Source organism: Caloenas nicobarica, chromosome 3, assembly GCF_036013445.1.
Source record: "Caloenas nicobarica isolate bCalNic1 chromosome 3, bCalNic1.hap1, whole genome shotgun sequence".
Lineage (NCBI taxonomy): Eukaryota > Metazoa > Chordata > Aves > Columbiformes > Columbidae > Caloenas > Caloenas nicobarica.
Window position 1 is genome coordinate 443,061 of NC_088247.1, and position 27,246 is coordinate 470,306.

The 27,246-nt window shown below is 72.4% G+C and overlaps 6 protein-coding genes across 10 annotated transcripts; 2 read left to right on the top strand and 4 right to left on the bottom strand.

The window, feature by feature from the left end:
* Positions 1–32: 32 nt before the first annotated feature.
* LOC135987143 (cGMP-dependent protein kinase 1-like) lies at positions 33–7,654 on the bottom strand. The gene is made up of 20 exons (XM_065631859.1): positions 7,132–7,654; positions 6,302–6,492; positions 6,063–6,229; positions 5,619–5,732; positions 5,439–5,544; positions 4,259–4,322; positions 3,977–4,054; positions 3,818–3,906; positions 2,976–3,041; positions 2,844–2,891; positions 2,373–2,417; positions 1,862–2,000; positions 1,648–1,778; positions 1,439–1,528; positions 1,175–1,316; positions 907–1,070; positions 719–835; positions 473–535; positions 335–410; positions 33–257 (listed from the first exon to the last, which is right to left on the bottom strand). Exons 1-20 carry the CDS (start codon positions 7,507–7,509, stop codon positions 171–173), a joined length of 2,355 nt encoding a protein of 784 aa, XP_065487931.1. The 5' UTR covers positions 7,510–7,654; the 3' UTR covers positions 33–170.
* Positions 7,655–8,238: 584 nt separating this feature from the next.
* KHK (ketohexokinase) lies at positions 8,239–11,300 on the top strand. Of its 3 annotated transcripts, none has more exons than XM_065631863.1 (8): positions 8,239–8,395; positions 8,496–8,612; positions 8,704–8,838; positions 9,705–9,777; positions 9,857–10,003; positions 10,653–10,741; positions 10,813–10,970; positions 11,060–11,300. In XM_065631863.1, exons 1-8 carry the CDS (start codon positions 8,268–8,270, stop codon positions 11,143–11,145), a joined length of 933 nt encoding a protein of 310 aa, XP_065487935.1. In that variant the 5' UTR covers positions 8,239–8,267; the 3' UTR covers positions 11,146–11,300. The 3 variants fall into 3 exon arrangements, with proteins under 3 accessions (XP_065487935.1, XP_065487936.1, XP_065487937.1); XM_065631864.1 differs by lacking the exon at positions 8,704–8,838 and adding an exon at positions 8,877–9,011; XM_065631865.1 differs by lacking the exon at positions 8,704–8,838.
* Positions 11,301–11,353: 53 nt separating this feature from the next.
* CGREF1 (cell growth regulator with EF-hand domain 1) lies at positions 11,354–13,092 on the bottom strand. The gene is made up of 5 exons (XM_065631866.1): positions 13,016–13,092; positions 12,601–12,672; positions 12,253–12,323; positions 12,040–12,161; positions 11,354–11,958 (listed from the first exon to the last, which is right to left on the bottom strand). The coding sequence occupies exons 1-5, from the start codon at positions 13,090–13,092 to the stop codon at positions 11,482–11,484; spliced, it is 819 nt and encodes a 272-aa protein (XP_065487938.1). The 3' UTR covers positions 11,354–11,481.
* A 1,108-nt stretch (positions 13,093–14,200) lies between these two features.
* On the bottom strand, positions 14,201–16,708 carry PREB (prolactin regulatory element binding). 2 transcript variants are annotated; one of them, XM_065631862.1, is made up of 9 exons: positions 16,571–16,708; positions 16,238–16,433; positions 15,837–16,048; positions 15,602–15,682; positions 15,411–15,535; positions 15,064–15,237; positions 14,925–14,997; positions 14,656–14,815; positions 14,201–14,563 (listed from the first exon to the last, which is right to left on the bottom strand). In XM_065631862.1, exons 1-9 carry the CDS (start codon positions 16,703–16,705, stop codon positions 14,469–14,471), a joined length of 1,251 nt encoding a protein of 416 aa, XP_065487934.1. In that variant the 5' UTR covers positions 16,706–16,708; the 3' UTR covers positions 14,201–14,468. The 2 variants fall into 2 exon arrangements, with proteins under 2 accessions (XP_065487934.1, XP_065487933.1); XM_065631861.1 differs by having other exon boundaries at positions 15,411–15,682.
* A 3,671-nt stretch (positions 16,709–20,379) lies between these two features.
* Positions 20,380–27,203, bottom strand: SLC5A6 (solute carrier family 5 member 6). Of its 2 annotated transcripts, none has more exons than XM_065632413.1 (16): positions 27,002–27,203; positions 23,961–24,439; positions 23,487–23,552; positions 23,359–23,410; positions 23,197–23,264; positions 22,905–23,059; positions 22,554–22,694; positions 22,352–22,475; positions 22,169–22,257; positions 21,977–22,089; positions 21,839–21,906; positions 21,676–21,762; positions 21,409–21,584; positions 21,185–21,288; positions 21,000–21,121; positions 20,380–20,911 (listed from the first exon to the last, which is right to left on the bottom strand). In XM_065632413.1, the coding sequence occupies exons 2-16, from the start codon at positions 24,288–24,290 to the stop codon at positions 20,753–20,755; spliced, it is 1,854 nt and encodes a 617-aa protein (XP_065488485.1). In that variant the 5' UTR covers positions 24,291–24,439; positions 27,002–27,203; the 3' UTR covers positions 20,380–20,752. The 2 variants fall into 2 exon arrangements, with proteins under 2 accessions (XP_065488485.1, XP_065488486.1); XM_065632414.1 differs by lacking the exon at positions 27,002–27,203 and adding an exon at positions 26,459–26,943.
* Positions 24,371–26,905, top strand: LOC135986472 (basic proline-rich protein-like). The gene is made up of 5 exons (XM_065630434.1): positions 24,371–25,153; positions 25,520–25,758; positions 25,838–26,020; positions 26,083–26,203; positions 26,279–26,905. Exons 1-5 carry the CDS (start codon positions 24,371–24,373, stop codon positions 26,903–26,905), a joined length of 1,953 nt encoding a protein of 650 aa, XP_065486506.1.
* Positions 27,204–27,246: the final 43 nt, after the last annotated feature.

Here is a 27,246-nt window from a genome sequence, read left to right on the forward strand (position 1 = left end):
GGTTTTGTACCCGGGGCTCCGGCTCCTTCTTGCGCCGAGCTGCAGCCCCAGGGTTTATTGCCCAGGGACACCCCCACCCTGGGGAACAGGGGCCACAGGGCAGCCCCCAGCATCACCCAGGGCTGCGGGGCGGGGGGCACAGCCAGCCCAGCCTGGGGGTCCCGCTACCATCAGAAATCCTCGTCCCAGCCTGAGAACTCATCCTCTGCTGACGTCCAGTCGACCGAGAAACGCTTGAAGTTGACATAGGGGGGTCCCTGGGGGATGCGGGGTGAGAGCCGGCCCCTCCCGCCCCCCAGCAGTGCCCACACGAGCCCCCCAGAGCCCCCCTCACCTCCCTGACGAGCCGCAGGGTCGGTGCCTCCAGCTGCCGCAGCGAGAGCTTCTGCCACTTCAGCGCCCCGAACCACCTGGGGAGGGGGCGCTGCAGGAGGGGCCGGGGACGCGCCGTCCCCGCCCCGCCGTCCCTCACCTGTGCTTCTTGATGCCGCGGATGCCGCTGGCCGTGTTCCCCAGGCGCTGCCCCGGACGGCGCCTGCGGGGGGAACGGCGTGGGCGGGGGCTGGGGGGCACCCCCCTCAGTGGGTGCAATGAAGTACCTGGGAGGACCCCCCATGCGCACACCTGGGGGGACCCCCCATGCGCAGCGGGGTGCAGTGATGCTCCCGAGGCACCCAAGTGCCTCCCCCCGGGCCGAGACACCCCCAGCCCCCCGCACCTGCAGAGTTTGCCGATGAGGGAGCAGGCGGCTTCACCCAGGAAGGCGGGGAAGGAGAAGACGCCGTCCAGGATGCGGCTGTAGATCTTCTGGGGGTCGGCGCTGTGGAAGGGGGGCCTGTGGGGCGCAGGCAAGTGGGGGCCTCGCTGCAGGGGGGTCGGCCAGCCCTGGGTGGGGAGGGAACTCACCTGCCCACGAGCAGCTCGAAGGTGAGGATGCCCAGCATCCAGAAATCGACGGCGAAGTCGTGGCCCTCCTGGCGCAGCATCTCGGGCGCCAGGTACTCGGGGGTCCCGCAGAAGGAGAACGTCTTTTCCCCCCGCCCCAGCTCCTTGGCAAAGCCAAAGTCGACCTGTGGGCACCAGCACCGTCAGCCAGCACAGACCCCCCAGCCCCACCACCCCACCCTGGGCACCACCATGCTGGTGCTGGGCTGCCAGGACACCCAATCGGTACCAGCTTGACGTATCCGCGCTGGTCCAGCATCAGGTTCTCAGGCTTCAGGTCACGGTAGACGATGCCGCGGCCGTGCAGGTACTCGAGACCCTCCACCACGCAGGCACAGCAGAACACGGCCAGCGGCTCCTCGAAGCAGCGCCTGCAAGCAAGGGGCCAGCAGTTGCGTGGCATGGTGCAGAACTGCATGTCACAGCATGGCATGGCACAGCAGAGTATGGCACAGCATGGCATGGCACAGCACTACTCATCCCAGCTCCATACATCTCCCGCAGCTTGGTCCACAGCTCGCCGCCCTGGCAGAACTCCAGCAGCAGGTAGACATACTGCCTGTCCCGGAACGTGCCAAAAAACCTGCCAGCAGAGGGGCTGGTGGGACCTCGGCACGGCCAGCGGCTGCACTGCCCCAACCCCTGCACTGCCCCGCACTGTCCCCATATCCCCCATGCCCCCATACCCGCAGCCCCACTCACCCCACGACGAAGGGGCTGCTGCTGCCCGCCAGCACCCGCCGCTCGGTGCGCACGTGCTCCTGCTGCCGCGTCCGCACCACCCAGTCCTTGCGGATCCGCTTCAGCGCGAAGAGCCGCTCCTGGCACCTCACCTGGGCATAGGCGGCCATGGGCACTGGGGTGGCACTGCTGGCTGCAGCAGGATGGGGCGGGGGGCGCGGGGTCCATCTCTCACCAGCTCAACCCTGCCGAAGCCACCGGTGCCCAGCACAACACGGTGGCCCTGCCGCTCTCCCTCCTCGTAGTGCACGGGCAGCAGCTCCTCCAGCCGCACCGGTGCCAGGGGCGGCCGCAGGCTCGGGGACCCCCAGCCCCTGCAGTGGGGACCGTGGCCATGCAGCACCCAGCCCCGCACTGCGGGGCTGCCGGGCCCAGAACCCCCCACTGCCCCCCAGAGACGGCGCTCGTCACGCCCCGGGGACCTCCCAGCGCCAGGCTGGACCCCGGTGCTGTCAAGCTGGGCAATGGGGATGCTGCAGCCCCCAGAGTGAGCCCAGGGACCCTGTGTCACCCAGCCGGACCCCAGGAACCCCCAGCACAGGGCTGGGCTCTGGCTGACCTGCTGTCTGCCCCTCTCTGCTGCCCACCCGCATCCATGTCCGGAGGCCAGGGACACAGTCCCAGGGCAGGCGGCCTCGTCCCCCATCCCCGGCTCCAGTCCCACCCCTGTCCCCGTCCCCACTGACCTCCCGGGATTCTCTGGAGCTGGTGTCTCTGTCTCAGGCGTGTTTCTGGGGTGGGAAGGAGCCAGAGGGGGCGGGGGGCGGTGGGGCAGCCCTGCTCCACCCTGGTCACCCGCACCGCCCTGTCCCCACAGCCCCGTCCCCATGGCACCCCAGAGACGGGTGCAGGGTGCGGGGGCAGTGAGGACCCAGACCCACGTGTGACCCAGACAGCCAGGACCGTCACCCCTGATCCCCCACATCCATCGGCCTGGGGCCCCTCACCACAGAGCCCCCAGCCATGGCCACCCCCAAGTCCCTCATCCCCTGTGACCCCCACCCTTTGCCCCCCCACCAGCAGGACCTGAGTTGCCTGGCCAAAGCAGGGCCCTCCCGCACTGGGGGTCTCCTCTGGGGCTGGGGGCTCCCCATGGAGCCCAGCATTGCCTGGGGGTCCCCAAGGGGTGGGGGGTCCCGAAGGCCACGGACACTCACAGCTCCGAGCGTTGCGGAGGGCAGAAGGGGCTGATCTCAAGAAAATCTCTGTGGCAGAGGAGGGGTCAGTGGAGGGGGGTCCTGGCTGTGCCCCAACAGGGGTTAGTGGTGGGGGGACACGGGGACACCCACTCCTTGGCCACAGTGATGCAGGTGACATGTCCCTGGGCCTGGCACGACGCTGTCCGGCGGGTGTTCCTGCGCAAAGCCGGGGTCACAGGGGACAAATGGGCTGGGGGGGCAAGAGCCACGTGTGCACAGGGAGCTGGTGCTGGTGAGCTGGGATGTGCCCTGTCCTAGTCACCGGGAGTGTCCTGGGGATGCCACGGGCAGTGGGAAGGGTGTCACTGCACGGGTGTCACTGCAAGGGAGGAGTCACTGCAAGGGAGGAGTCACTGCAGGGGAGGAGTCACTGCAGGGGAGTCACTGCAGGGGAGTCACTGCAGGGGAGTCACCGCAGGGGTGTCACTGCAGGGGAGGAGTCACTGCAGGGGAGTCACCGTAGGGGTGTCACCTCAGGGGTGTCACTGCAGGGGAGTCACTGCAGGGGAGTCACTGCAGGGGTGTCACTGCAGGGGAGGAGTCACTGCAGGGGAGTCACCGCAGGGGTGTCACTGCAGGGGAGTCACTGCAGGGGAGGAGTCACTGCAGGGGTGTCACTGCAGGGGAGTCACTGCAGGGGTGTCACTGCAGGGGTGTCACTGCAGGGGAGTCACTGCAGGGGAGGAGTCACTGCAGGGGAGTCACTGCAGGGGAGTCACTGCAGGGGAGTCACCGCAGGGGTGTCACTGCAGGGGAGTCACTGCAGGGGTGTCACTGCAGGAGAGTCACCGCAGGGGTGTCACCGCAGGGGTGTCACCGCAGGGGTGTCACTGCAGGGGAGTCACTGCAGGGTGGCCCGGTGACACCGGGCAGCCCGGGTGCTGCTGGGGGGGGCGGGGCGGGCAGCGGGGGCGGGGCAGGCGGGCACGTACCGCAGCAGCGAGAGCTCCCCGAAATGCTGTCCGGGCCGCAGGACGCAGAGCGGCCGCTGCCGCCCGCCCTCCCGCCGGCTCACCCGCACCTGCGGCAGCGGGACGGGGTCAGGCCGGCCCCGCCCCGCCGGGGGGCCCGTGCGGGGGTCCCGCACCCACCTCGCCCTTCAGGATGATGTAGAAGTTTTCCCCCTCGTCCCCTTCGCGGATAATGACCTGGCCGGGCTCGAACGTGCACTGCGGGAGGGACGGGGCGGGCAGGGGCCAGGCGGGGCCAGGCGGGGGGGCAGTCCCCCTTCCCCCGCAGGTCCCCGTCCTGCCATCCCAGGCACGTCCCCGTAGCCCCCGCGCGGCAGCCCCGGCCCCCCACGGGCTGCGGCCCCGCGGGGACATGTCCCGGGACCCAACGCGCGGGGGGGCCCTTCTCGGGTGCCCACCCACCTCCTCCATGGCGTCCAGCAGCTTGCAGAGCTGGCTGTCCGAGAGCTCCTGCAGCCAGTGCACCCTGCGGGTGAGAGGGGCCGGCTGGGCTCCTGCACCCTGCCCGCATCCTGCCTGCACCCTGCCCGCGCGCTGCCTGCCCCGTGTCTGCACCCTGCCCGCATCCTGCCTGCACCCTGCCTGCGCCCTGCCTGCGCCCTGTCTGTGCCCTGCCTGCGCCCTGCCTGCCCCGTGTCTGCACCCTGCCCGCGCCCTGCCTGCACCCTGCCCGCACCCTGCCTGCATCCTGTCTGTGCCCTGCCTGCGCCCTGCCTGCACCCTGTCTGTGCCCTGCCTGCCCCGTGTCTGCACCCTGCCCGCATCCTGCCTGCACCCTGCCTGCGCCCTGCCCGCACCCTGCCTGCACCCTGCCTGCGCCCTGCCTGCCCCGTGTCTGCACCCTGCCCGCGCCCTGCCTGCACCCTGCCCGCACCCTGCCTGCATCCTGCCTGCGCCCTGCCCGCGCCCTGCCTGCACCCTGTCTGTGCCCTGCCTGCCCCGTGTCTGCACCCTGCCCGCGCCCTGCCTGCACCCTGCCCGCACCCTGCCTGCATCCTGTCTGTGCCCTGCCTGCGCCCTGCCTGCACCCTGTCTGTGCCCTGCCTGCCCCGTGTCTGCACCCTGCCCGCATCCTGCCTGCACCCTGCCTGCGCCCTGCCCGCACCCTGCCTGCATCCTGCCTGCGCCCTGCCTGTCCCGTGTCTGCACCCTGCCTGCACCCTGCCCGCACCCTGCCTGCATCCTGCCTGCGCCCTGCCCGCGCCCTGCCTGCACCCTGTCTGTGCCCTGCCTGCCCCGTGTCTGCACCCTGCCCGCGCCCTGCCTGCACCCTGGCCGCGCCCTGCCTGCACCCTGGCCGCGCCCTGCCTGCACCCTGTCTGTGCCCTGCCTGCCCCGTGTCTGCACCCTGCCCGCACCCTGTCTGCGCCCTGCCTGCACCCTGCCTGCGCCCTGCCCACGCCCTGCCTGCCCCGTGCCTGCACCCTGCCCGCGCCCTGCCCGCACCCTGCCTACATCCTGCCTGCACCCTGCCTGCGCCCTGCCAGCGAGGGCTGGCAGGAGGGGCTGGCACCCACCCCAAAGGGGCTGGGGTGTGAGGCCCGGGGGTGGTGGGTGCTGGTGGGCACTGGGCCCCACTCACGTCCGCAGGGAGCTCAGGATCTCGGCCCGTCTCTGCTTGGCGTTGCTGGTGGCAATGGCCCGGTACCGCTGCCGGTCAATGGCCCAGAGGCGCACAGGGCCAAGTGCTGTGGCAGAGTGGTGGCAGGGCTGTCAGGGGGCTGGGGGTGGCAGGGGACCCATAGGGCAGGTCTGTCCTCACCCTGCACGGTGGCGGTGCGCTTGCAGTGGTACAGGATGGCCAACTCCCCAAACACGTCACCCGGCCCCAGCGTGCGGAGCTGCCGGCCCCGCTGGGTCACACTGAGCTGCCCCTCTGCAGAGACACGGCCCGCGGCATCGCACACACACATACGTGCACACACGTGCGCACACATGCACACCCGGGACTGCCCAGCCTCACACATGCACCCTGCACACATGGGCGGTGCGTGTCCTGCAGTGGATGCACACACAGCACCTGCGTGTGCACAGACACACGTGTGTGCACAGACACACACAGGCACACGTGTGTGCTGCAGCCTGACATGCACGGGCACATGCTGCAGACAAGTTCACCCTGCTGCACACCCGTGTTGGCACAGGCACCTGCGCACGTGTGACCCAGCCCATGTCACCCCCACGTGTGCCAGTGCCACGCTCTCACCTGCCACGATGTACATGGCGGTGCCCTCGGTGCCCTCGGCCAGCACAGTGTCACCGGGGCCGTGCCAGACCGGGGTGAAGCTCTGGGCCAGCGCCTCGGGGCAGCCCTCGCCCAGGCGCCGCAGGAAATCACTGCGTCCCACAGCCTCCGCAATCAGGCTGAGGTCCCTGGGGACATGGGGACATGGGCAGGGCAGCACCAGACTCCCGGGCCCTGGCACCCCAGGCCCTGCTGGCTACCTGTGCGACTTGGGGCTGTTGGGCACGCAGAGGGCGGCATCGCTGGCGAGGGGCTCGGGGACGATGGCCGGCGCCCGGCTGTCCCGCTGGTCGGGGGGATGCTCCGAGGCCTCCTCCCGCGCCACGCTCCGCAGGAAGGTCCTTTCCTCCTGCAGCCGCAGCTCCCGCAGCCGCTCGTCCATCCCCCTGCCCTGGGGGTGCCGGCAGGTGGGCAGGGACCAGCGTGGTGTCACCCTGCCGTGGCACCAGCCCCCAACCCTGGGGCATGGGGTACAGCCTCACACGGCACAGCCAGGCTCAGCATGGCGCTGCCAGCCTGGGCTCTGCACTGCCCGGCACAGCACGGCACAGGTGACCATGGCACAGTGCGGCACGGGTGGCCATGGCACAGCGCGGTTGGGCACAGCGTGGTGCAGGTGGCCGTGGCATGGCCAGGGACACCCAGGACCTCATTGTGCTGGGTACCCAGCCCCCGCTGTACCCAGCTCCTCGGTCCCGGCAGCACCGGGGCAGTGCGGGCAGAGCCCCGGTGCAGGTAGGAGGGGTCCCCGGGTGGGGGCCCAGCCCCACGCAGCCCCGGCAGGGTCTGTCCCAGCCACGGCCCCACGGTGCAGTGGGTGTGGGCTCCCACAGGAGCTGTGCCCGGGCTCTCCCTGCCCTGTGCAAAGGTTGTGCCACCAGCACGAGGGAGCCTGGAGGGGCCTCGGCGCAGCCTCCAGCACGACACGAGGACACAGTGACCCGTCCCGTCCACCCGCCAGCCTGGGCTGTGGCTGCTGCCGGTGCCCGGCGACTCAGCCCCACTCCCCATCCCGCACCTGGACACTTACCTGTGCCAACGCTCCTGCTCCTGCGCTGTTCCCTCCCACCCGTGCTGCCACCGCAGCCCAGCCGGGTGACACATTAACCTGCCCGGCAGCTCCTGCCCAGCCCATGTCAACCCACACCTGCGCCTGCTCGCAGATCTGCACCCTGTACCCCAATCTGTACCTAGACCTGCACTCTGACCTGTACCTAAACCTGTACCTAAACTTGCACCTAAACCTGCACCCTGACCTGCACCACAACCTGTACCCTGACCTGCACCTTGACCTGCACCCTGACCTGTACCTAAACCTGCACCCCGACCTGCACCTAAACTTGCACCCTGACCTGTACCCCAATGTGTACTCTGACCTGCACCTATATCTGCACCCCAACCCCAACATGCACCCTGACCTGAACCCAAACCTGCACCCTGACCTGAACCTATGCACCCTGACCTGTACCTAAACCTACACCTACACCTGCACCCCAACCTGCACCATGAGCTGCACACCCCTCCCCGCCCCGCGTCCCGCCGTGACTGTTCCCTCCAGACTCCCCCGGCGCGGCCCCATGCCCGGGACCCGCGGCGGAGCCCGGCCCCGGAAGTGAGCGCACGGGGGGTGCGCACGGGGGGTGCGCACGGGGGTGCGCACGGTGTGTGTGCACGGGGGTGCGCACGGGGGGTGCGCACGGGGAGGTGTGCACGGTGTGTGTGCACGGGGAGGTGTGCACGGGGGTGCGCACGGGGAGGTGTGCACGGGGGGGTGTGCACGGCGTGTGTGCACGGGGAGGTGTGCACGGTGTGTGTGCACGGGGGTGCGCACGGGGGGTGCGTACGAGGAGGTGTGCACGGTGTGTGTGCACGGGGGGGTGCGCACGGGGGGTGCGCACGGCGTATGTGCACGGGGGTGTGCACAGGGGGCGCGCACGGGGGGCGCGCACGGTGTGTGTGCACGGGGGGTGCCCCGGGAACGCGCGCCTCCACGCACGCTCCGCCGCACGGCGACTCTGCGCGTGCGCGCGGTGCCGCGAAAGGGGCGGGGCCTGGAGGGCGGGGCCGCGCCCTTTCCCGCCCCGCCCGCGGACTCTGATTGGCCGCGCCTGGGGGCGGGGCTGCGGCGCGGCGGGCGGTGCCGGTGCCGAGCGGAGCGGGTCCAGCATGGCAGCGGCCGCCCGGCGGGACCCCGGACCCCCCGGCGGGGAGAAGCGGATCATGTGCGTGGGGCTGGTGTGTCTGGACATCATCAGCGTGGTGGAGGCGTTCCCGGCCGAGGACTCGGACACCAGGTACCGCCGGGCCGAGGGGCGGCCGGGCCGGGCACTCCCGGTGTTGGTCCCGGTCCCGGTGCTGGTCCCGGTCCCAGCGCGCACGTCCCGCGCGTTGCAGGTGCGTGTCGCAGCGGTGGCAGCGCGGCGGGAACGCCTCCAACTCCTGCACGGTGCTGGCGCTGCTGGGAGCCCCCTGCGCCTTCATGGGCTCGCTGGCCCGCGGACACGCCGCCGAGTAAGTGGGGTGCGGGGGGGCTGCCGGTGGGGTCCCAGGGCCGCCCCCCTTGACGCTCCCTCCGGCCCCTCCGCGTCTTTCCTGCCGGCAGCTTCGTCCTGGACGACCTGCGGCGCTACAGGGTGGACGTGGGGCACACGGTGCCGCAGCCCGGCGGTTCCCTGCCCACCTCCGTCGTCATCGCCAGCGCCAGCCGCGGCACCCGCACCATCCTGCATGCCCACGGGTGCGTGGCGCCCCTCACCCTGCTCTCTGTCCCCCAAGTTTCATTGCGGCGGATTTCCAGCGCCGTGGCGTGGATGTGACGCACGTGGCTTGGCAGCCCCGTGGGGATGTGCCCTGTGCTTGCTGCATTGTCAGTGCCGCCAGCGGCTCCCGGACCATCGTGCTCTATGACACGTAAGGGCATCAGCCCCGGCCCAATTGCCTGGTGGGCAGTGCTTGGCCGGGCCGGCTCAGGGCTGTGGCCCCATCTCTGCCTTTGCCCTGGCTGAGCCGGGCACCTGGGGCTGCTCCCTGCACCCCTGGGGCTCTGACAGAGCTCAGCCCCCGGCAGAGGCTCCGCCGGTGCCAGCCCAGCGCTGCCTGCCAGGGGGTCCAGCGTGCCAGATTGGGTGATTCCCTGTAATTCTGCACACACAATCGCTGCCAATCGTCCTCAATCACCCCCTGTGCCATGGCCGTGATTGGCAGTGGCATCCCTGCGTGGCCACGCGCTCCAGTGTGACCCTGCACAGACACCCAGCACTGCATGTGGCAGCCGCCCGGTGCCCAGGACACTGTTCCCTCGGCCGTGCCGGTGCCGCAGGGCAGCTGTGGCCCTTGCCCTGGCAGAGGGCCGGCTGCGCTTACACGGGCGGATGGTGGAAGGGACTGTTGGGCACCACCAGCCTCTGCGGCCGTGGCAGCTCCAGCCTGGTCGCCCTTTGAGTTCATCTCAGAGTCCAGTGGCACCATCATCAATGATTCACCTGGGCGGTGCCACCCCCGGCGCTGCCCTTCGCCCTCTGCTGGGTGCTGGGCTGGGGTCACCCAAGGCCGCCCCACACCGCAGCTGGGGGTCCCCCCGTCCCGCCTGACCCCGCCCTGCAGGAACCTGCCCGACGTGACAGCCCGCGACTTCGAGCGGGTCGACCTCTCCCAGTACAAGTGGATCCACTGGGAGGTGAGCATGGGGCTGGGGGGACCCCCGGGGCGGGGGGGGCGCCCCGGGGCAGCCGGTGCCAGGCGCTGCCCGCCCGCAGGCGCGGAACGCGGAGGAGCAGGCGGCGATGATCCGGCGGGTGGAGCAGCACAACCGGGCACGGCCGGCGGGCGAACGGGTCCGGATCTCGGTGGAGGTGGAGAAGCCGCGGGAGGAGCTGCTGCCGCTGCTGGGCCTGGGACACGTGGTGCGGGGCGGGGCTACCGACCGGGGGCGGGGCCTATAAAGGGGCGGGCTATAAACGGGCGGGACTGTAAAAAGGGCGGGGCCTATAAAGGGGCGGGCTATAAAAAGGGCGGGGCCTACAAAGGGGCGGGCCATAAAAGGGCGGGGCTATGAAAAGGGCGGGGCTAACGGCCGGGGGCAGAGAGCGGCGGGAGTGGGCAGTGCAGGTCGGCAGTGCAGTTTGGGGCACCGGGATCTGGAAGGGCGCAGGAGTGGGGGCCGGGGTCCAGCGGGATGGTCAAGATGGGGGGGGCACAGTCGGGGTGCAGCAGTGCTTTGGGATATGGGGGAGTGCAGCGCTGTGTTGAAGTGGGGGGTGCAGCTAGAGCACTGGGATGCAGTTGGGGTATGGGGGAAGTGCAGCAGTGTTTTGGGGTCTGGAGGGGTGCAGCTGGAGCAGTGGGGTACAGCTGGGGCATAGGGGGTGCAGTGGTGTGCTGGGGTACAGGGGGTGCAGCTGCAGAACTGGGGTGCAGTTGCGGTGTGTGGTTGCAGCCCAGCGGGTGCAGTTGGGGTCTGGGGGTGAGTTGGGGTGCAGGGGGGTGCAGCACTGTGTTGGGGTCTGGGGGTGCCGAGGGGTGTCGCCCCCCATGGCAGCCCCTCTCCTGCAGGTGTTCATCAGCAAGGACCTGGCCCAGCACTTCGGGTACCGCTCAGCCCCTGAGGCACTGCAGGGGCTGTACGACCGTGTCCAGCCGGGGTAGGGGGGTACAGGGGTGCGGGTTGGGGGTACATGGCTGTGCCCCACACCCACCACACCAACCCCCCCAGGGCCATGCTGATCTGCGCCTGGGCCGAGGAGGGGGCTGATGCCATGGGGCCCAACGGGGAGCTGGTGCACTCAGACGCCTTCCCCCCAGAGACCCTCGTGGACACGCTGGGGGCTGGGGACACCTTCAATGCCGCCGTCATCTTCGCGCTCTCAGCAGGTGGGCATGGCCTGGCTTCGCCACAGCCCGACTGGGCACGGCACGGCCCGGCGCAGCCCGGTGCAGCTGACAAGGTGCCCGTTCCCCAGGGAGGAGCCTGCAGGACGCCCTCACCTTTGGCTGCCAGATTGCGGGCAAGAAATGTGGGATCCAGGGCTACGACGGCATTGTCTGAGCCAGGCGCGCCGTGCCCACGCCAGGACACCCCCCACCCCCGGGGCACAGCACCCCCTGCTACACCCAGCATCCCCCCAACCGCCAATAAAGCCCCGTGCTGCCTCCCGCGCCCCGGCTGTGCCCGCCCCCCTCCCCGGCCGGGGGCTGCACTGACCACAGCCCGGGTGAGCGCTGCTGGCAGCGCCTGTATTTCTCCATCCCACCACGTTACAGGGGTAACCACGCAGTCCCGACCTCACCATCCTCCCCAGCCCTGCCAAAGGATGGGGGGCACATGGACCCCCTGTGCTGCGTGCCCTGAGGCTGGCACAGCCCTGCCCACAGCCCCCGCCGCCTACCCCTCCCCAGGGTCCTCCCAAACAGGGGCTGCCTCCCCCGCGGGGGCTCCGGCTTCAGGGGCTTCCTCTGCCTCGATGGCTTCAGCGTTGGGGGCTGCCAACTCAGACACATCAGCCACCTCCACGGCTCCAGCCTCGGGGGCTCCAGCCTCAGGGGCTTCCTCTGCCTCGATGGCTTCAGCATTAGGGGCTTCCAGCTCAGGGACACCATCCACCTCCGGGGCTCGAGCCTTGGAGGCTGCCTGCCTCTCTGCCGGGCCATGCCCTGGGCCATCCACCTGCATGTCCCCACCGTGTGCCTCTATGTCCCCCCCGGGCGCAGCCCCGGCCAGCGGGTCCCCAGGGAGCTGCAGCAGGGGCTGCCCTGGGGGTCCCTGTCCCTGACCCGGGGAGAGCAGCAGCTCGGTGGGGTCGAGCAGCCCATCCCTGCTCAGGTCCTGCCTCTCCAGGGCTTGGTCCACCAGTGCGGCCACCTGCAGGGATGGGGTGGGACAGAGTGAGGGTCTGGCCTGGGGGCTCCATGGGGCGCAAGGAGACATCTCTGTGGGACCCACCATGTCAGGGTCCAGCCGCCCCTGGTCCTGTGCCAGCACTGCTCCCAGCAGCTGCAGCAGCTCCAGCCCATCCAGATGCCCGCTCCGGTCATGGTCGTGCAGCACAAAGAGGTAGAGCAGGGCTGTGGGGCACGGGGCGCTGTGGGGCTGGGGCTGTAGGGCCATGTCACTGTCCCTGTGGGACCCCTGGCCCCCACTGCCACATGGCCTTACCCTGCTCCCGTGTCATGGCCTCTGCGTCCCGCTCTGGTGGCCCCAGGCTCTGCACCGCGCTCCGCAGCAGCCTGGGGGCAGTGGGGCTGGGGGTGGGCATGCACTGCCCTGCCCCTGCCCCACAGCCTGCCCCACAGCCTGCCCCACAGCCTGTCCCGGGGCTGCCCTGCCCCACAGCCTGCTCCACAGCGGCTCTGCCCTATAGGTGTCCCCAGGACAGCCCTGCCCCCCAGCCAGCTGGGCACAGCCTGTGCCCTGGACCTGCCCATCGATGACCCCCTAATGTGTAACCCCTGGTCCAGGGGTGCTGGCCGGTGCTGTGGGGCTCCCCCAGGGACAGGGACTCACGGCAGTGCAGGTGGCTCCGGGCTCAGCGGGTCAGGACCAGGATCCAGCCTCGGGGCGGTGGGAGCCTCAGGCCTGGCCAGGAGAGGGGAGATTACCTGTGCCCCTGAGTGGGGGACAGTGAGGGGTGGGGGCTGCCCACCCCGGCAGGGCCTGATGTCCCCACAGTGCCCCACACCATGTCCCCTCCACCCAGGGCCCCCACAGCCCAGCGCACACCCCTGTGCTCTTGAGCCCTGTCCTTGACCATGACCATGCTCCCCACAGACCCCCGCGCCCACCTGCAGCCGTGTGCCCCCCCCCGCACCCATGCACCCCACCTGTGCCTGTGCACCCAAACCACACCGCACCCATGTACCCCGCCCACACCCGGACCACCCCATACCTGTGCACCCCGCCATGCCCCTGCGCCCCGTACCTGTGCCCCCCAGCCCTGGGGGCAGCCCGCACCGCCGAGAGCGGCAGCAGCAGCAGGGCCACGAGCAGGTTCCTCATCCCGCGACCTCGGGCTGCAGCCGGGTGAGAGCAGCAGGGTGGGCGGGGGGGGAAGGGAGTCCGGCATTTGGGGCGGGGCAGGGGACCGCGGGCTCTTCACGAGCTGCTTCCACACTCGGTCACGGCACCGTCCGCCTGTCCCGGAGCTCCCCGCTGCCGCCTGTCCTCTGCTGCCCTGCCCGACCCCCCGCCCGCACCGGGCTGCACCCGCCGCCACCCGCCTTGGCACCTGCGGCGGGTTTCCCGCCGGCCCCCGCTGTGCCCCGGGCGGCAGCAGCAGCGCCGGGGGCGCGGGAGCTCCGGGGAGCGTCCGGCGGCTCCAGCGCGGCGGGGACACGCTGGCACGGGCGGGACGGGGCAGCGCGGGGCACGGGACACGGGGCGGGACACGGGGCGGGCGCTGGACACTCGGTGCGCGCCCCCCGCCCAAACAGCCCCCCCAGCCCGGTGTCCCCAGCGCCCACTCACCCGGCCCCGGTATCACGTCTCGGCGCCGCCCGCCCCGCCCCGCCCCGGGCCACGTAGCCGCCCCGCCGCCCCGCACCAGCGCCGGTACCGACACCAACACCGGCCGGGATGCACCGAGCCGAGCCCCGCCCTGCCCGCCGGGTCCTGCCCTGCCCGGGGGCTCAGCCCCCACCCGCGGCGGCTCCGCCCGCGCCCGCCGGCAGCGCAGGGGTTAACCGGCACCCGGCGCCGTGCCCGCCGCAAAGATGGCCGCCGGCACCACACACGCCCGCTCCTGGGCGGGGCCAGCGGTGGGCGGAGTCACGCTGGGGAGGCGGGGCCAGCGGCGCCCAGGGCCAACCCTCGGGCGCGGGGCCATGTCGGGGCGGGGCCATGGCGGGGGCGGGGCCATGGCGGGGGCGGGGCCATGGCGGGGGCGCGGGGCCATGGCCAGTGCCGGCGCTGTCCCCGCCCCGGCAGCCTCACGGAGCGGCTCTTGGCCCAGGTCGTCACCATCTCCGAGCACAGGGACGAGCTGCAGAAGCGAGAGGGGCCGGGGCTGCAGGCACGACCCTGCCCAACCCGAGTGAACCCACCGGCTGCAGCCGGGGTCCGGGAGCAGTGGAGCCACCCCCGCTCCCCCAGCACAGACGAACAGCGCTGCTTTCGCACTCCAGATTTAATGGCAGCAGCTGGGGGAGGGCCGGCAGGACCCACTCCCCGGGGCCAGCCCCACACCACAGCCACCACAGTCCTGCCGGGCTGGGCCCTGCGCAGCCCCCAGGGCCTCCGTCTGCCCCCGAGTGCCAGCGGGGTGGCAGGGCCAGGCCCTCTGCTTCACAGTCTGCTCGGGGGCTGGGGCACAGCCCAGCCTGGGGGGCTGTCCTGGCGCTGGGGGTTCCAGTCCTGGCGCTGGGGGTTCCAGGGGGCTACAGGAAGCCTGGGAAGGCAAGCTGCAGCAGCAGGATGGTGGCCACAATGAGCCCAGCGCAGAGCAGCAGCAGCAGCCAGACAGGGAGAGAGCCTGTGGGGGACAGAAGGGTGAGGACGGTGCCACCGCCCCTGCTGCCCCAGGTTTGGGTGCGGCGGCGGGCACCCCAGCCCCCTGGGACCCACGTCGGCTGGGGAGCAGGTGCAGCTTGCAGCGGCTGTCGACAGCCACGCTGAGCAGGGCCGCCTCGTTCCCTGCCAGCAGCTCCCGCCCGCGCTGGCTCTCGGGGACGAAGGCCACATCTGTCACCACAATGCCGTGTGCCTCCTTCACGTAGTACAGCCTCTGTGGGGCAGGGAGGGGTGTCCCAAGTCAGCCCAGCCCCGGGGGACACTGGGGCTGTCCCTGTGCCCCCCCACTCAGCTGGCTGCTCCCTGGGGACCCCACAGCTCACCTGCAGCGAGAAGGCGATGTGGATGGCGACAGAGCCCGTCACTGTGCCCAGCCCCAGGAAGGTGCCCGAGTCACTGCAGGGGAAGGACAGTGAGCGGGGGCTGGCACAGCCCCCCCGCGCCTGCCCGGCCCCGGGGTACCTGACGGAGAGGCAGGAGATCACCTCGGTGCCACAGGGCCGCGTCAGCAGTGGCAGGAAGCTCTTCCCATCCCACTTGGTCAGGTAGCAGGGCGGGGGACGGCGCTCCCGCTTGTGGGGGACCTGCACCGTGTAGAGCCGCAGGGCTCCAGCATTGTCCTCCACGGCACCGAACCTGCCCCGGGGGCACGGAGTGCATCAGTCCCCACTGCCAGCACCAGAGCTGCTCCTTCCCCCGCCCGGGGGGCCCCTCCCCACAGCAGGGCTGGGAAACGGCTCGGTGGGCCTCAGACTAGGTGTTCAGTCTGTGGGGGCAGTCCAGCCCCAGCCCCCCACCCCAGCCCTCACCGGCAGGCCTGGTAGCGGTACGCCTTGTCGGGAATGCCAGGCAGATTCTCATTCCAGCGCAGCCCCGTCACCAGCTGGTCCTGCTGCCACACGCAGCACTGGAAGTCCCGTCCTGCCGTCACCACCTGCACAGAGCGCGGGTGTCCAGGGACAGCTCTCCCTGCAGGGCCGGGGAGCGGCCTGACGCTCACCTTGTTGTCAGGGCCCAGCGCGATATCTTCAATCTCCCCGTCATGGGCTTTGAACTCCAGCGTCTTCTTCATGCTGGGGAACTGCAAGAGCAGAGCAGAAGCTGGAGCTGCGCCCTGGGCCAGGGTTCCCAGCAGCCCCAGGTCCCTGCCAGGCACGGTACCCGGGGTCGCTCAGGGAAGGCGTCAGGAAGACACAGGCACAGGGATGTCCGTCCTCAGCTCCCGCCGTGCCCACCTCCCAGAGGCGGAGGAAGCCGTCGGCCCCGCCAGTGACGAGCAGCGAGCCGTCAGCGTTGAAGCGGACAGCCTTCTGCAGGGCGTCGGGGCTGAAATCCGTGCGGACGCTGTGCAGGCTCTCCACTGTCACTTCACTTGTCTGGCTCTGCGTATCACTCTGCCCCGCTGGGCTGGGGCCTCTCCGCTTCCGCGGCCCCTTCTCCCCGCTGCCTGCAGCGGGGCAGACGACACAGGGCCCTGACATGTCTCCCCGGCACCGCGCAGGCAGAGCTGGGGGTCCGGGAAAGGCGGGAGGGCCCCACGGCGCTGCCTCATCTCCAGCACACCCCACAGCCCGTCCAGCCCCCCGGCCCCAGGGCAGGTGCTGTCACACCGACCCCCGGCAGAGCAGGGCCTCACCGTTCCGGCCGGCGGAGCCGCTCGGGGCCTCGGGCGCCTGCAGGCTGAAGCGCAGGATGTGGCAGCTGGCGTCCTGCCCCGCCGCGATGATGTCGCCGGCCAGCGCCATGGTCATGGTGGCGCGGGTCTCGGTGTCGTGCGAGTGCAGGAGGGACGCGCTGAGCTGGCCCCCGATCTGCTCCAGCTGCAGGAAGTGCTGCGGGACACGGCCGGGGCTCAGCCCCCGCAACCGGCCCTGCCCGGGACCCCCCGCCCGGGGCCCGGGCCCCCCGACCCCACCCGGGCCTGCAGCCCCGGCTCCCCCAGCCCCCGCCCGCGCCCCGCGCAGCGCACCACGCCATTGCGGATGCCGGTCTTGGCGGCGCCACCGCCGCCGGCGGTGATGGCGAGCGGGCGCCGCGGGTGCAGCCGCACGGTGTAGAGCGGGAACGGCGCCCGGTACAGCTCCGGCGGCCGCCGCGGCGCCATGGCTGCGCCGCACACGTCAGCGCGTCACCGCGCGCTGCGTCACCGCGCCGCCACGTCCGCCCAGAGCCCCGCCCCTGCCACCCAGAGCCCCGCCCCCGCCACACAGAGCCCCGCCCCCACCGCCCCAGCCCCGCCCCCTGCCAACCAGAGCGCCGCCCCCTCCACCCAGAGCCCCGCCCCCACCGCCCCAGCCCCGCCCCCGCCACCCAGAGCCCCGCCCCCACCGCCCCAGCCCCGCCCCCGCCACCCAGAGCCCCGCCCCAGCCCCGCCCCCTGCCACCCAGAGCCCCGCCCCCACCGCCCCAGCCCCGCCCCTGCCGGCGCGGCCCCGCCCCCGCGCGGTGCACACGCGGAGGGAGCGCGCTCGGGGAGCGGCGCGGTCGTGCGTGTCCGTGGGTCCTGCTGTGCCGGGACCCGCCGCCTACTGAACCGGCCCCCGCACACCCCTCTGCAGCGGGGCAGCATCCACACACCCGCGCGAGGCCGCGGGGACCCCCGTGGGCCCCATGGAGGGCTGGGGGCTGCCCCACCCGTGTGCCAATCCCCGGGCAGCAGGACACCCCCTGTCCCGTGGGGCCGCCCGGGGCCGGGCTGGGCCCACCCGGGTCAGTCACTCCCCTGGCACTGTGGTCACCCGTGGGCACGCTGCCCCCACTCCCATCACCCACAGCCGCTGGGAGCAGCTCTGCAGCCCCAGAGGAGCTGATGAACGGGGGTCCCGTGTGGGGCTGGAGGTCCCGTGGTCCCTGCAGAGCCGCGTGGGGCAGGGTGGTGTAGCAGGGGCTGCCTGGCTCTCCATGGCCCCGTGGGTGCCCCCAGCTGCCCCCCTGTGCCTCCTCCACACCAGCCCGGCCCCTCAGGGATCCTCACCCGCTGCCCAGCTGGGGCCGGGGGTGCCGGGGTGCCCCCAGCTCCCAGTGTGCGGGGGCTGGAGCCAGGGGACAGGGGTGGGGCAGCACCCAGGGGTCCCCTGCAGCCCATGCCAGGGGGCAGCAGGTGTGGGACCCCCCCGGGGTGGGCCTGTTGGTGCAGGCGGCTGCACCAGCACTGGTCTGTGACCCCACGGGCAGGGCCTGGGGCGCACGAGCTGTGTGTGGGGCCAGGGCACGGAGTGACCCGTGGGTGCCCTGTGCCTGCGGTGCCCCACCTGGGGCCCAGCGGCTCCTGCGGTGCTGGGGCCGCGCCGTGGGGCGAACGGGGTGTCGTGGGCGGCCACGGCCCGGGGGAGGCTCCGGCTGGGACAGCCCAGATCCTCCTGCTCATCCCACAGTGCCAAGGAGGGGGAGGCGAGACGCCCGCCCAGACGAGGCTGCGGGCCGTGCTGGGAGGCAGCGGGGGACGCACCGGTGCTCCCCGGGGCGCCCTGACCCACTGGCGCTTGGTGGGGCCGAGGTGTGGGCAGGAGCGTGGGCAGCGGCTGCCAGGGGACCCAGCATGGCCGAGATCGCAGGGGCAGGCGCTGGCGGGGGGTGCAGAGCGGGGCTGGCCACGCACGGCTGCCCCCCAGCCATCGCTGCCCCCGGCTCCCAGGGCAGGAGGGGTCCCTGCAGCCCCACACGAGCCCCCCGGCGCTGTCAGGGAGTGGGCGCAGGCAGCACCCCACGGCCTCCTTCTGGCGAGCAGGGGAGCCCCCCGGCAGCAGGACAGGTAAGGAGCTGGAGCGTGGGAGCGGGACCCCACAGACCCCACGTGCGGTGGCGGCAGGGAGCCCGGGGACATGCCTGTCACCTCTTGCCCCGCTGCAGCAGAGCCAGCTGGCACAGGGCGCCCCCGGGCTGCAGGGGCTGCTATGAGGAGGGGGCGCACACCGGGCAGCACCAGCCCACCCCATGCTGGTGCAGAATTGAGCCCAGTGGTGTGCAGGTGGGGGACACAGACACCCCATGGGTTGCCTGGGCTCCCCATGGACAGGTGTCATCACGGAGGATGGGTGCTGTCCCTGTCCCTTCTGGAGGTGACAGTGCCCACCCCAGCCTCAGCTGCGGGGTGCTGTGGGCCCTGTGCTGGCTCAGCCCCCCCCTCGCCACAGGGTCCCCCAGGGCTGCCGTGCCCCCAGAACGCGGCGCGGGAGAGGAGCCGGGTGCGGGCGCTGCGCCGGGCCTTCCTGTCGCTGCAGGCAGCGCTGCCCGCCGTGCCCCCCGGCACCAAGCTCTCCAAGCTGGACGTCCTCGTCCTGGCCACCAGCTACATCGCCCACCTCAGCCACGCGCTGGGCCACGGGCCCCCCCCGCCAGCACCTTCCTGCCCGCCCCACAGAGACCCCCTCCTGCACCCCATGAAGGTGAGAACAGAGCACTCCTGCCTTGGGGCGCAGCTCCCCAGCACCACGCCCCGGGGTGCCCCTTGCATGGCAGCACCCAGTCCCTGGGTCCCCCATTGTCCCCTGCGCGTGCCAGCAGCCAGCCCCTGGGTCCCCAGTGCATGATGCAGCTGGTCCCTGGTGTCCCCAATGCACGATGGGGCTGGTCCCCGGTGTCCCCATTGCATGATGGAACTGGTCCCTGGGGTCCCCATTGCATGATGGAGCTGGTCCCTGGGGTCCCCAGCACATAACGGAGCTGGTCCCTGAGGTCCCCAGTGTATGATGGGGCTGGTCCCTGGGGCTGGTCCCTGGGGCCCCCAGTGCACTCCAGCACCCATTCCCTTGGACCACAGCCCCCCACCCCGGGGACCCCAGCACGCCCCGTGCACACCAGCAGTTGGTCCCCGGGGTCCCCCTGTCCCCAGGCATGGGGCACCGTCAGCAGCAGGACAGAGACCACCCTCCCAGCCCCGGCCCCTCTCTCTTTCTTGCAGAAATGGCCAATGCGCTCCCGCCTCTACACCAGCCCTTGGGGGGTACCCGTTTCTGACCCCCCCGGGGCAGCCGCCAGCAGCCACCAGCACACAGGCCCAGGGGACAGCAGGCTGGCAATGGGGGACAGCAGGCTGGCAATGGGGGACAGCCTGCCCTGACCCCCAGGGTGCCCACAGCCACAGGAGCCTCCACGCCTGCTCTGCACCCCCAGGACAGGGACGCTGTGCCCCGGGGGTGGACTGGGGGCAGCAGCCAGGGCGGGGGGTTGGTGCCAATGGGGTCCGCACCCCAACCCTGCACAGGGGTCCCGAGCTCTGCAGGCCGCGGGATCCCAGCTCCATCCCACCCCACACAGCCGCAGGGGCAGGACCCCCCGGGGACACAGGGTGGGCAGGTGTGGGTGAGGGGGTGCACAGAGAATGGGGGGGTGCACACCCCACACTGCCCATGGGGCTGGGGGTGCCCGGCCCCACCCGCAGCAATAAACCTGCAGCAAGCCCCCCCTGCCTGCCTCCTGCCTCGGCTGCACTGGGACGGGCCTCCTGGACCCCTACCCTGTGCCCTGGCTGTGCCCCGAGGGTGGGGAGATGGAGCAGCAGGGAGAAGGGGTGTTGGGGGCCCTGTGCCCCCCAGCCGCGGAGCAGCTGCCCCCCGGGCTGTGCTCACCTGGCTCCCCCAGCCGGGCCCCCCTGCCGGCCCTGTGCCATGGGAAAGGGGCCAGGGCCAAGGCTGCAGCCGTAAATCTCCCTGGCTGGCGAGGCTCCCATGCCAGGACAGCGGGGCCCCCCCGCCTTGGGACACAGGGCCATGTCCCCACGGGCTGCTGGGGGACAGCAGGAGAGCTGTGTGTGGGGCTGGCCCCAGGGCTCCCAACACCTGCGCTCCAGAACCATTTATTGGGGGACAACAAACACAGAGGGGGGTGACGGGGGCCGGGGGGGCGCTCGGCGCCCTGGGGGTTGCAGGCGGGCCCCTGGCCTGGGAGCGGGGCGTAAGGCACATGGCCGGGCCAGGGGCACCGGGCAGCGTCCCGGCCTGGGGGGGGACGGCACTGCTCCCATCGCCCCCACACCCGTGGTCCCAGAGCCCCTCGGGCGTGGGGCAGGGGCAGGCAGCCCCCCCGGCAGGGACGCAGCCCCTCCCGGTTATTTGGTGCTCCTCGGTTATTTGGTGCTCCTCGGCCATGCCCCAGGCGGGGGGCGCTGGAGAAGGGTGTGGGGGGCAGCCGGGACCCCCATGCCGGGGGGCGCTCAGAAGGAGGTTTCCTGCAGGGCGTAGGTGGGGGCGCCGGCCATGCGGACGTAGCCCTGTCCCTCCTCCTCCTCCCGCCGCCCGGGATGGGCCAGCCCGTTGGCCACCCCGTTGCTCATCCCATTGCTCTTCACCGCAGCATCTGCATGGTCGGTGTCCTGCGGGGACAGAGCGGGGGGCAGCAGGAGCACAGGGGGGGAACGATGCCACGTGTCCCCCCCTGGTGCGGGGGTCCGGGCCCCTCACCTGTGCCGGGAAGGCCACTCCGCAGCACAGCCGCTGCCGGTACTTGTGGGGCAGGCAGCAGAGCAGGCGCGGCAGCACGGGGTAGATGGTGCGGGGATCCACGGCCGCGGCCGGCGTGGGGCCTGGGGGCAGAGCGGGGGGTGAGCGGGAGTGGGGTCACCCCGGCCCGCCCCCCCCGCACTCACCGGTGATCAGGCTGACCAGGAGCCCCACCAGGATGACGGTGGTGGAGTTGTGGGCGCTGTACCACATGTAGGACAGGCTGTAGAACTTCTGCAGCCCCTTGGGCCTGCGGGAGATGGGGGTGAGGGGGGGAAGAGGTGGGGGGCACGGGGCAGATGGGGGGCACAGAGCAGTGCCTCCGCACCCCCATCCCACAGCCGCAGCACCGAGCCCCCCGTCCGCTCACCTCTCAGGCGCTGGCGTGGGGGCCAGCAGGGTGCTGGCCAGGGCAGTCGTGAGGTTGCCCACGGGGGTCAGTGCGGTGCCATTGGGCGGGGGGGCCGCCCCCACGCTGCTCACCAGGCTGCCGATGCCCACCCAGAAGGCCATGGCCAGGCCCGCCAGCAGCCCCACAACAGCACCCTGTGCCGGGGAGGAGGGAGGCGCTGACCCCCGGCCCCCCGGCACTGACCCCGCGGGGCCCGCGTCCCCGGCCGGGCGGGGGGACACTCACCGTGGGGTTGGCACAGGGGAAGAACATGCCCAGGCAGAAGAGCCCCAGGAGCGGGCCCCCCACCATGCCGAAGATGCTGATGGCCGCCTGCGGAGACACGGCTCTCAGCACCGGCGCCTCACCGGGAACCGGAGCTGGGGGGGCCCCGCGCCCCCGCCCCTACCTGCAGCACGGGGCCCAGCATGGAGGACACGTAGGCCATCCCCAGGCACAGCAGTCCATAACCGAGAGCTGGGAGAGCAGGGGGGGTCATGGCGGCTCTGGGCACCCCCAGCGCCGCCCCCGCGCAGCCCCCGCTCACCCAGCAGCTTGGAGAGCAGCGTGGCCCGCGACTCCGACAGCCCGGGGCAGTGCGGCCGCACCAGGTCCTCCATCGTCACCGTGGCCAGAGAGTTGAAGGCGGAGGAGATGGTGCTGCGGGGGAGAGGGAGCAGGAGCGGGAGAGGGGGCTCGGCCGGGACCCCCCCAACCCACCCCGGGGACACCGGCTCACCTGAGGGACCCGCTGAAGAGGCAGGCGACGAAGAGCCCGGGCAGCCCTGGCAGGTCCCGCAGCACGTCCATCACGAAGTACAGCACCAGCTGGGGAGAGGGGTCAGCGCCCGCGGGGTGGGGGGCCAGGGGAGCGGGGTCCGGCCCCGTGGGCTGCGGGAGGGGCTGGGGGTCCAGAACCCACCTGGTCAGAGGAGCTGGGGTGCTGGGCCAGCGGGTGCTCCTGGTCGTAGACGAACATGACGAGGCCGGTGAGGCAGCTGAGGCAGAGCACAATCTGCTGGCAGGGGAACACGGCATAGCAGGAGCTGCGGGCCCGGGCAGGCGTCAGGGCGGGGCGGGGGGGGTCCCACGGCACGGTGACCCCCAGCCCCGGCCCCACTCACAGCTTGGCCTCGCGCTCGCTGCGGGCGCTCAGGTAGCGCTGCACCTGCGCCTGGTTCACCCCATACAGCGACAGCATCATGAACACGCCGCCCACGGCCAGAGTCCAGAACGTGTGCCGCTCGAACGGGTCGGGGTTCAGGCTGTGGAGAGGCACCGGGGGGGTCACAGTGCTGGCTCCTCACCGGCACCTGCACCCCACGGCACGGGAAAGGGAGCGGTGGGAATGGCCCCGTTTGCTGTGCCAGGGCCCCTCACGCCCAACCCGGGCACCTCCCAGCCACCCTGCGTGTCCCCACGGCGTGACGTGGGGTGCAGCCGCTCGGGGGTCACAGCAGGAGCAGGGTGCTCACTCGATGCCGGAGATCTTGCCCGCCTGCTCGGCCAGGCGCCAGACACGGGCCATGCCGCCCACCCGCTGGGCGCCCACCACGATGACGGCCAGCTGCCCCGCGAACATCACCAGCGTCTGGAACACGTCGGTCCAGATCACGGCCTTCAGCCCACCCTACGGAGGCATGGCAGCCGTCACCGTGGCACGGCGGGGACATGGCGCCTGTCACCACGGCGGGGACATGGGTGTCCCCCGGGCAGGCAGTGGTGGGGACATGGGCGTCCCCCGGGCAGGCACGGCGCAGGACTCACCAGCGTGGTGTACAGCGTGCAGACCAGCCCCATGGTGAGCACCGCGCTCCAGAGGTCAAAGCCCGTCACTGAAAGCAGCAGAGGCTGTTAACAAGTGGGGGGCGGGGGGCAGCCCCCCACGCAGGACAGGGCTCCCAGCCCCCCAGCTCCTGTCACCCTCACCTGCGTTGAGGGCCAGCGCGGGCGCGTACAGCACCACCCCCATGTAGATGACCTGCGGGGAGAGCAGCGCTGCAGCTGTGCACGGCCCCCTGGGCATCCCACTCCCCCGGACCCCCCACCCTACTCACCATCTGGAAGATGAAGGTGATGGTGCCGAATACCCGCACCGTCTTGTTGAAGCGCAGCTCCAGGTACTGCGGGGGAGACACATCAGTGCACTGTCCCACCCAGGTCCCGAGCTGGGGGGATGTCCCCTGCCTCCCCCATGTTCGCCCCACGGCAGCAGGGATGCAGGGAGGGCAGGCAGCCCTGCCCTGGCACCTCGGCTCCTGCTGCCGCAGGGACATGATGGGGCTGGCCAGCGCTGCTGGGGGGGGAGAGGTGCCTGGGGGTGGGACTGGGCACTGGAGAAGCCGGACAGGAGCCCTGATGGGGCAGGGCAGGCTGGATGCCGGACACGGGCACAGGGCAGTGAGGGACGGGAGCCAGACCCCTCCCAGACGCTGTCAGCTCGTCCCCCGAGGCCACGTGCCCCCCTGTGTGTCCCACCGGGCACTGGGCTTCACGTGTCCCCCCGTCCCCGCAGGGATGACCCAGCTCACCTCATAGGTGCTGGTGATGCGCAGGCGGTAGAAGACGGGGACGAAGATGTGAGCCGGGATGAGCAGCCCCAGGAAGTAGGAGCAGCCGAGGAACCAGTACTCGGTGCCGAAGCGGTAGATCTCGCCCGGCGCGCCCAGGATGGCCACGGCCGACTGGAAGGTGGCCAGCAGGGAGAGGGCGACGGGCAGGCAGCCCATGTTGCGGTTGGCCAGGAGGAACTCCTGCACCGTGCGCTGCCGGTCCCCGCTCAGCGCGTAGAACAGCCCGATGGCCGACGACAGCACCAGCAGCAGCGCGAAGATGCTGTAGTCGATCACCGTGAACTCCATGGCCAGATGCTCCTCTCGCTGCCACACCGCCGGAGCTGCCACTGCCCGACCGCCCTCCTCGGCTGCGCCCCACCGGCCTCATGGGCACGGCGAGCCCTGGCAGCCCCGCCGGCAGCACGGCCCGGCCGGCATCTCCTCGGTGCTCAGAGCTGCAGGAGGAGAGTCGGGTGTCAGCACCGGGCGGGCTACGTGAAGGAACTGTACCTTATACCGCAGGGACCTTCGCTCACTCCTCTCAGCCCCAAGGACCCACTGCGGGGGGGCCAGGCCAGAGGAGGAACGTGCATTTAACCCTTCTCCTCCTCCTTTCTGGGCTGGGCTCAGCACCCACGCCCCAGGTTACCCAACTTGCCCCCGCCAAGGGAAACGCACACCTCTTCCAAAAAGCACCAAGGCCACGGTTGCAAAAACAGTCCCACCCAGGACCCCGGCAGCACCGGCCCTGCCAGCCCCACACGGCTCTGCCAAGCCCTGCAGGACTGGCCCCTCTGCTGCCAAACCCAACACCCCCGCCCCCGGTGCGGGACAGCGCTGCCAAGCCCCGCAGCACCGGCCCTGCTGCAGCCAAACACAACACAACCCAACCGCCCCGGCACCGCGCAGCCCCGCCAAGCCCGGCAGAGCCGCCCCCGGTGCCAGAGCCCCGCCAAGCCCAGCACAACCGCCCCAGCCCTGGCGCCAGGAAACCACCCCCACAGCAGCCCACCCAGCAGGACCGGCCCCGCCGGCAGCCCCCGGCCCCTAAGAACCCACAGACGGGGCTGGGAGGACAGACGGACAAGCAGCGGAGCCCGGGCTGCGCTGGCGAGGAGGTGCAGGAGGAGCCCGGGGACGCTGGCCCAGCTGAGCAGAGGCTGGGCAGGGTGACCCCCATGACATGTGCCCCACACAGCCAGGGATGGATGGACAGACCAAGGCGGACTGACAGCCCCAGAGGCTCTGGGCGGCATGAGACGGAGCAGAGGCCTGAGTTCCCCTGCCCCGTTCACAGGCACATCCTCAGGGCCCCCCCGAGCCTCTGCCCCAGCCCCGGCAGAGCAGGAGGGGGCACTGGGCAGCCCCAGCAGTGGGGCAGGGAGGGGGCATGAATGGGACCCCCCCTCTGCCTCCACCAGCAGGCATGGGGCTGCGGGGAGCAGGGAGCCAGGAGTGGCGCGTGCCAGGGAACGGTGCGTGCTGAAGGGGCAGGGGGTGCGGGATGCGGGGGGACCCCACACCCCCGCACCCAGGGGGCAGCGCTGGGGCTGCCACGGGGCAGCACGGGACGCACGGAGGACGAAGCAGGGGGCGGGCGGGGGGCTGGCACTGTGATCCCCGGAGGAATGCCTGCCCCGCGCATGCCGGGGGGGATTAGGGCCCTGCCTGGCAGCCCTGCGCCCGGCACAGCCCGCCCGAGCCTGCCCGCCGCGGGGCCGGGGACCGGGGCCAGCGCGGGGCCCCACGGCAGCGCCGGGCGGGAGGGAAGCGGGTGAGAGGGCAGCGCCTCCCGCCTCGCACGCACCGTCCGTGTCCCTGTGCCTGTCCCGCCACCACCCCACGCGGCGCAGCTCCCGGCCAGGGTCCAAGGTCGCCCCACCGCATTCCTCCGTGGAGACCAAACGCGGCGGGGGCAGCGCCGCGGCCCGGACGGCCCCTCCGGCGGCCCCGCAGCCCAAGGTTCCCGCAGCCCTCGGTGTCCCTGAGGCGCTGCTGCCTCCGGCCTCGGCGTGCCCCGGTGGCCCCGGCCCAAGGCCCCGCTGCCCCCTCCCCTCAGAGCCCCGTGCGCCCGGCTCAAGCCTCCATCCCTCCACAGCTCAGCGTCCCCGGGCCGCGGCGCCGCTCCGCCGGCGCCAGGGTGCCCGGTGTCCCGGGGCTGCGGCCCCGCCGCCCTGTCCGGCGCCGTTACTTCCTCGTCCCGCTGCCCCCAGCCCGAGGTCCGGCTCCCCGGTCCCCGCGGGTCCCCCGTGCCCCCAGCCCGAGGCCCAGCTCCCTGTCCCTGTTGTCCCCAGCGACCCAGCCCCGGGCCCGGCTCCCCGCAGCGCCGGTGCCGCCGGTGCCGCCTGAGGACGCAGCGGGACCGGCCGCCGCAGGACAAGCCCCGGCCCCTGCGTGCGGTCCGAGCCCGGCGGGGCCGCTCCCGGGCGGGCCGTGACCTTGAGGAGCCCCGGCGGCCCCGGTGCGACACTCACCGGCGGCGGCGACCGGCGCGGCGGAGCTCGGCCCACGTGCCGCCCCGCCAGCCGCCGGCGCGCCCTGATGACGCGCGGAGGGGCCCGCGCTGCCCTCACCGCCGCTTCCGCGCGGCCCCGCGATGGCGTCAGCGACCACCGGCGGCCCCGGTGGGGTGGGCGGTGCCGCCCCCGCCCCGGTCCCGGTCCGCTGCCCCGGGCGGGTCACCGCGCCCCGGCGTCCCCTCGTTCCCTCGCTGCGGGGTCGCGGTCCCGACCCGCGGTGGGGGTGACGCGGGCCCGCCCCGAGGCCGCCCGACCACGCCGGGGTCTCCCGGGGCCCCGCCCGCTGGAGGGACCGGCCGCGCCCTGTGCCCGGCGCCCCGCAGCCCGCCCCTGCCGTGCCGGGGACCGGGGGCTTCCCCGCCCGCATCCCCCCGCGCGGGCCGGGGTTCCCGCTCCCGGTAGCTCCGCCGCCTTCTGCCCCTGGCCGGTGCTCCCGGCCCCTCCCGCCGGGGCTGCCCCAGCCGTGCCCGCTGCCGGGGCCGGCCGGTTGCTCCCTACCCGCTCCCGCCGGCCGGGCCGCGGCCGAGGCGCTGGCAGCGGGCGGCGCGGCGCGGCACGGCGCGGCACCCGCCGCTGCTCGGGGACAGGCGGGGAGCGCCCGGTGCCGGTGGCGCAGCGCCGGCCCCGGGCCGTGCCGCGGGGACCGGGAGCGCCCCGGTCCCGCCCGGTCCGTCGGGCAGCGCCGGCCGGTGCTCCCCGCCTGTCCCGCCAGGGGGCGCGTGGCAGCGGGCGTGTCCCGCGGG

Excerpts from the sequence above, each read along its gene's own strand:
- LOC135987143 (XM_065631859.1), bottom strand. The coding sequence starts at position 7,509 with ATGTTGGGGTTGGGGTGCAGATATAGGTGCAGGTCAGAGTACACATTG. Across the intron at positions 536-718 it reads CTCATCGGCAAACTCTGCAG|GCGCCGTCCGGGGCAGCGCC; the intron begins GTGCGGGGGGCT and ends TTCCCCCCGCAG. Across the intron at positions 411-472 it reads CGCGGCATCAAGAAGCACAG|GTGGTTCGGGGCGCTGAAGT; the intron begins GTGAGGGACGGC and ends CCCCCTCCCCAG.
- PREB (XM_065631861.1), bottom strand. The coding sequence starts at position 16,705 with ATGGCGCCGCGGCGGCCGCCGGAGCTGTACCGGGCGCCGTTCCCGCTC. Across the intron at positions 14,998-15,063 it reads ATCTCCTGCCTCTCCGTCAG|TGACTCGGGCACCTTCCTGG; the intron begins GTACCCCGGGGC and ends CTTCCCCTGCAG. Across the intron at positions 14,816-14,924 it reads ACATCGCCTTCTCGCTGCAG|AGGCTGTACTACGTGAAGGA; the intron begins GTGAGCTGTGGG and ends CCTGCCCCACAG.
- SLC5A6 (XM_065632413.1), bottom strand. The coding sequence starts at position 24,290 with ATGGAGTTCACGGTGATCGACTACAGCATCTTCGCGCTGCTGCTGGTG. Across the intron at positions 22,695-22,904 it reads GGCAAGATCTCCGGCATCGA|CCTGAACCCCGACCCGTTCG; the intron begins GTGAGCACCCTG and ends GCCTCTCCACAG. Across the intron at positions 21,763-21,838 it reads TGCTGGGCCCCGTGCTGCAG|GCGGCCATCAGCATCTTCGG; the intron begins GTAGGGGCGGGG and ends GTGTCTCCGCAG.
- LOC135986472 (XM_065630434.1), top strand. The coding sequence starts at position 24,371 with ATGGGCACGGCGAGCCCTGGCAGCCCCGCCGGCAGCACGGCCCGGCCG. Across the intron at positions 26,021-26,082 it reads CCCGGTGGCCCCGGCCCAAG|CTCAGCGTCCCCGGGCCGCG; the intron begins GCCCCGCTGCCC and ends ATCCCTCCACAG. Across the intron at positions 26,204-26,278 it reads CCCGCTGCCCCCAGCCCGAG|CGACCCAGCCCCGGGCCCGG; the intron begins GTCCGGCTCCCC and ends TGTTGTCCCCAG.
- KHK (XM_065631863.1), top strand. The coding sequence starts at position 8,268 with ATGGCAGCGGCCGCCCGGCGGGACCCCGGACCCCCCGGCGGGGAGAAG. Across the intron at positions 8,839-9,704 it reads ACCATCCTGCATGCCCACGG|GAACCTGCCCGACGTGACAG; the intron begins GTGCGTGGCGCC and ends CCCGCCCTGCAG. Across the intron at positions 10,004-10,652 it reads TGCTGGGCCTGGGACACGTG|GTGTTCATCAGCAAGGACCT; the intron begins GTGCGGGGCGGG and ends CCTCTCCTGCAG.
- CGREF1 (XM_065631866.1), bottom strand. The coding sequence starts at position 13,092 with ATGAGGAACCTGCTCGTGGCCCTGCTGCTGCTGCCGCTCTCGGCGGTG. Across the intron at positions 12,673-13,015 it reads CCCAGGGCTGGGGGGCACAG|GCCTGAGGCTCCCACCGCCC; the intron begins GTACGGGGCGCA and ends TCTCCTGGCCAG. Across the intron at positions 11,959-12,039 it reads GGCGGCTGGACCCTGACATG|GTGGCCGCACTGGTGGACCA; the intron begins GTGGGTCCCACA and ends CCATCCCTGCAG.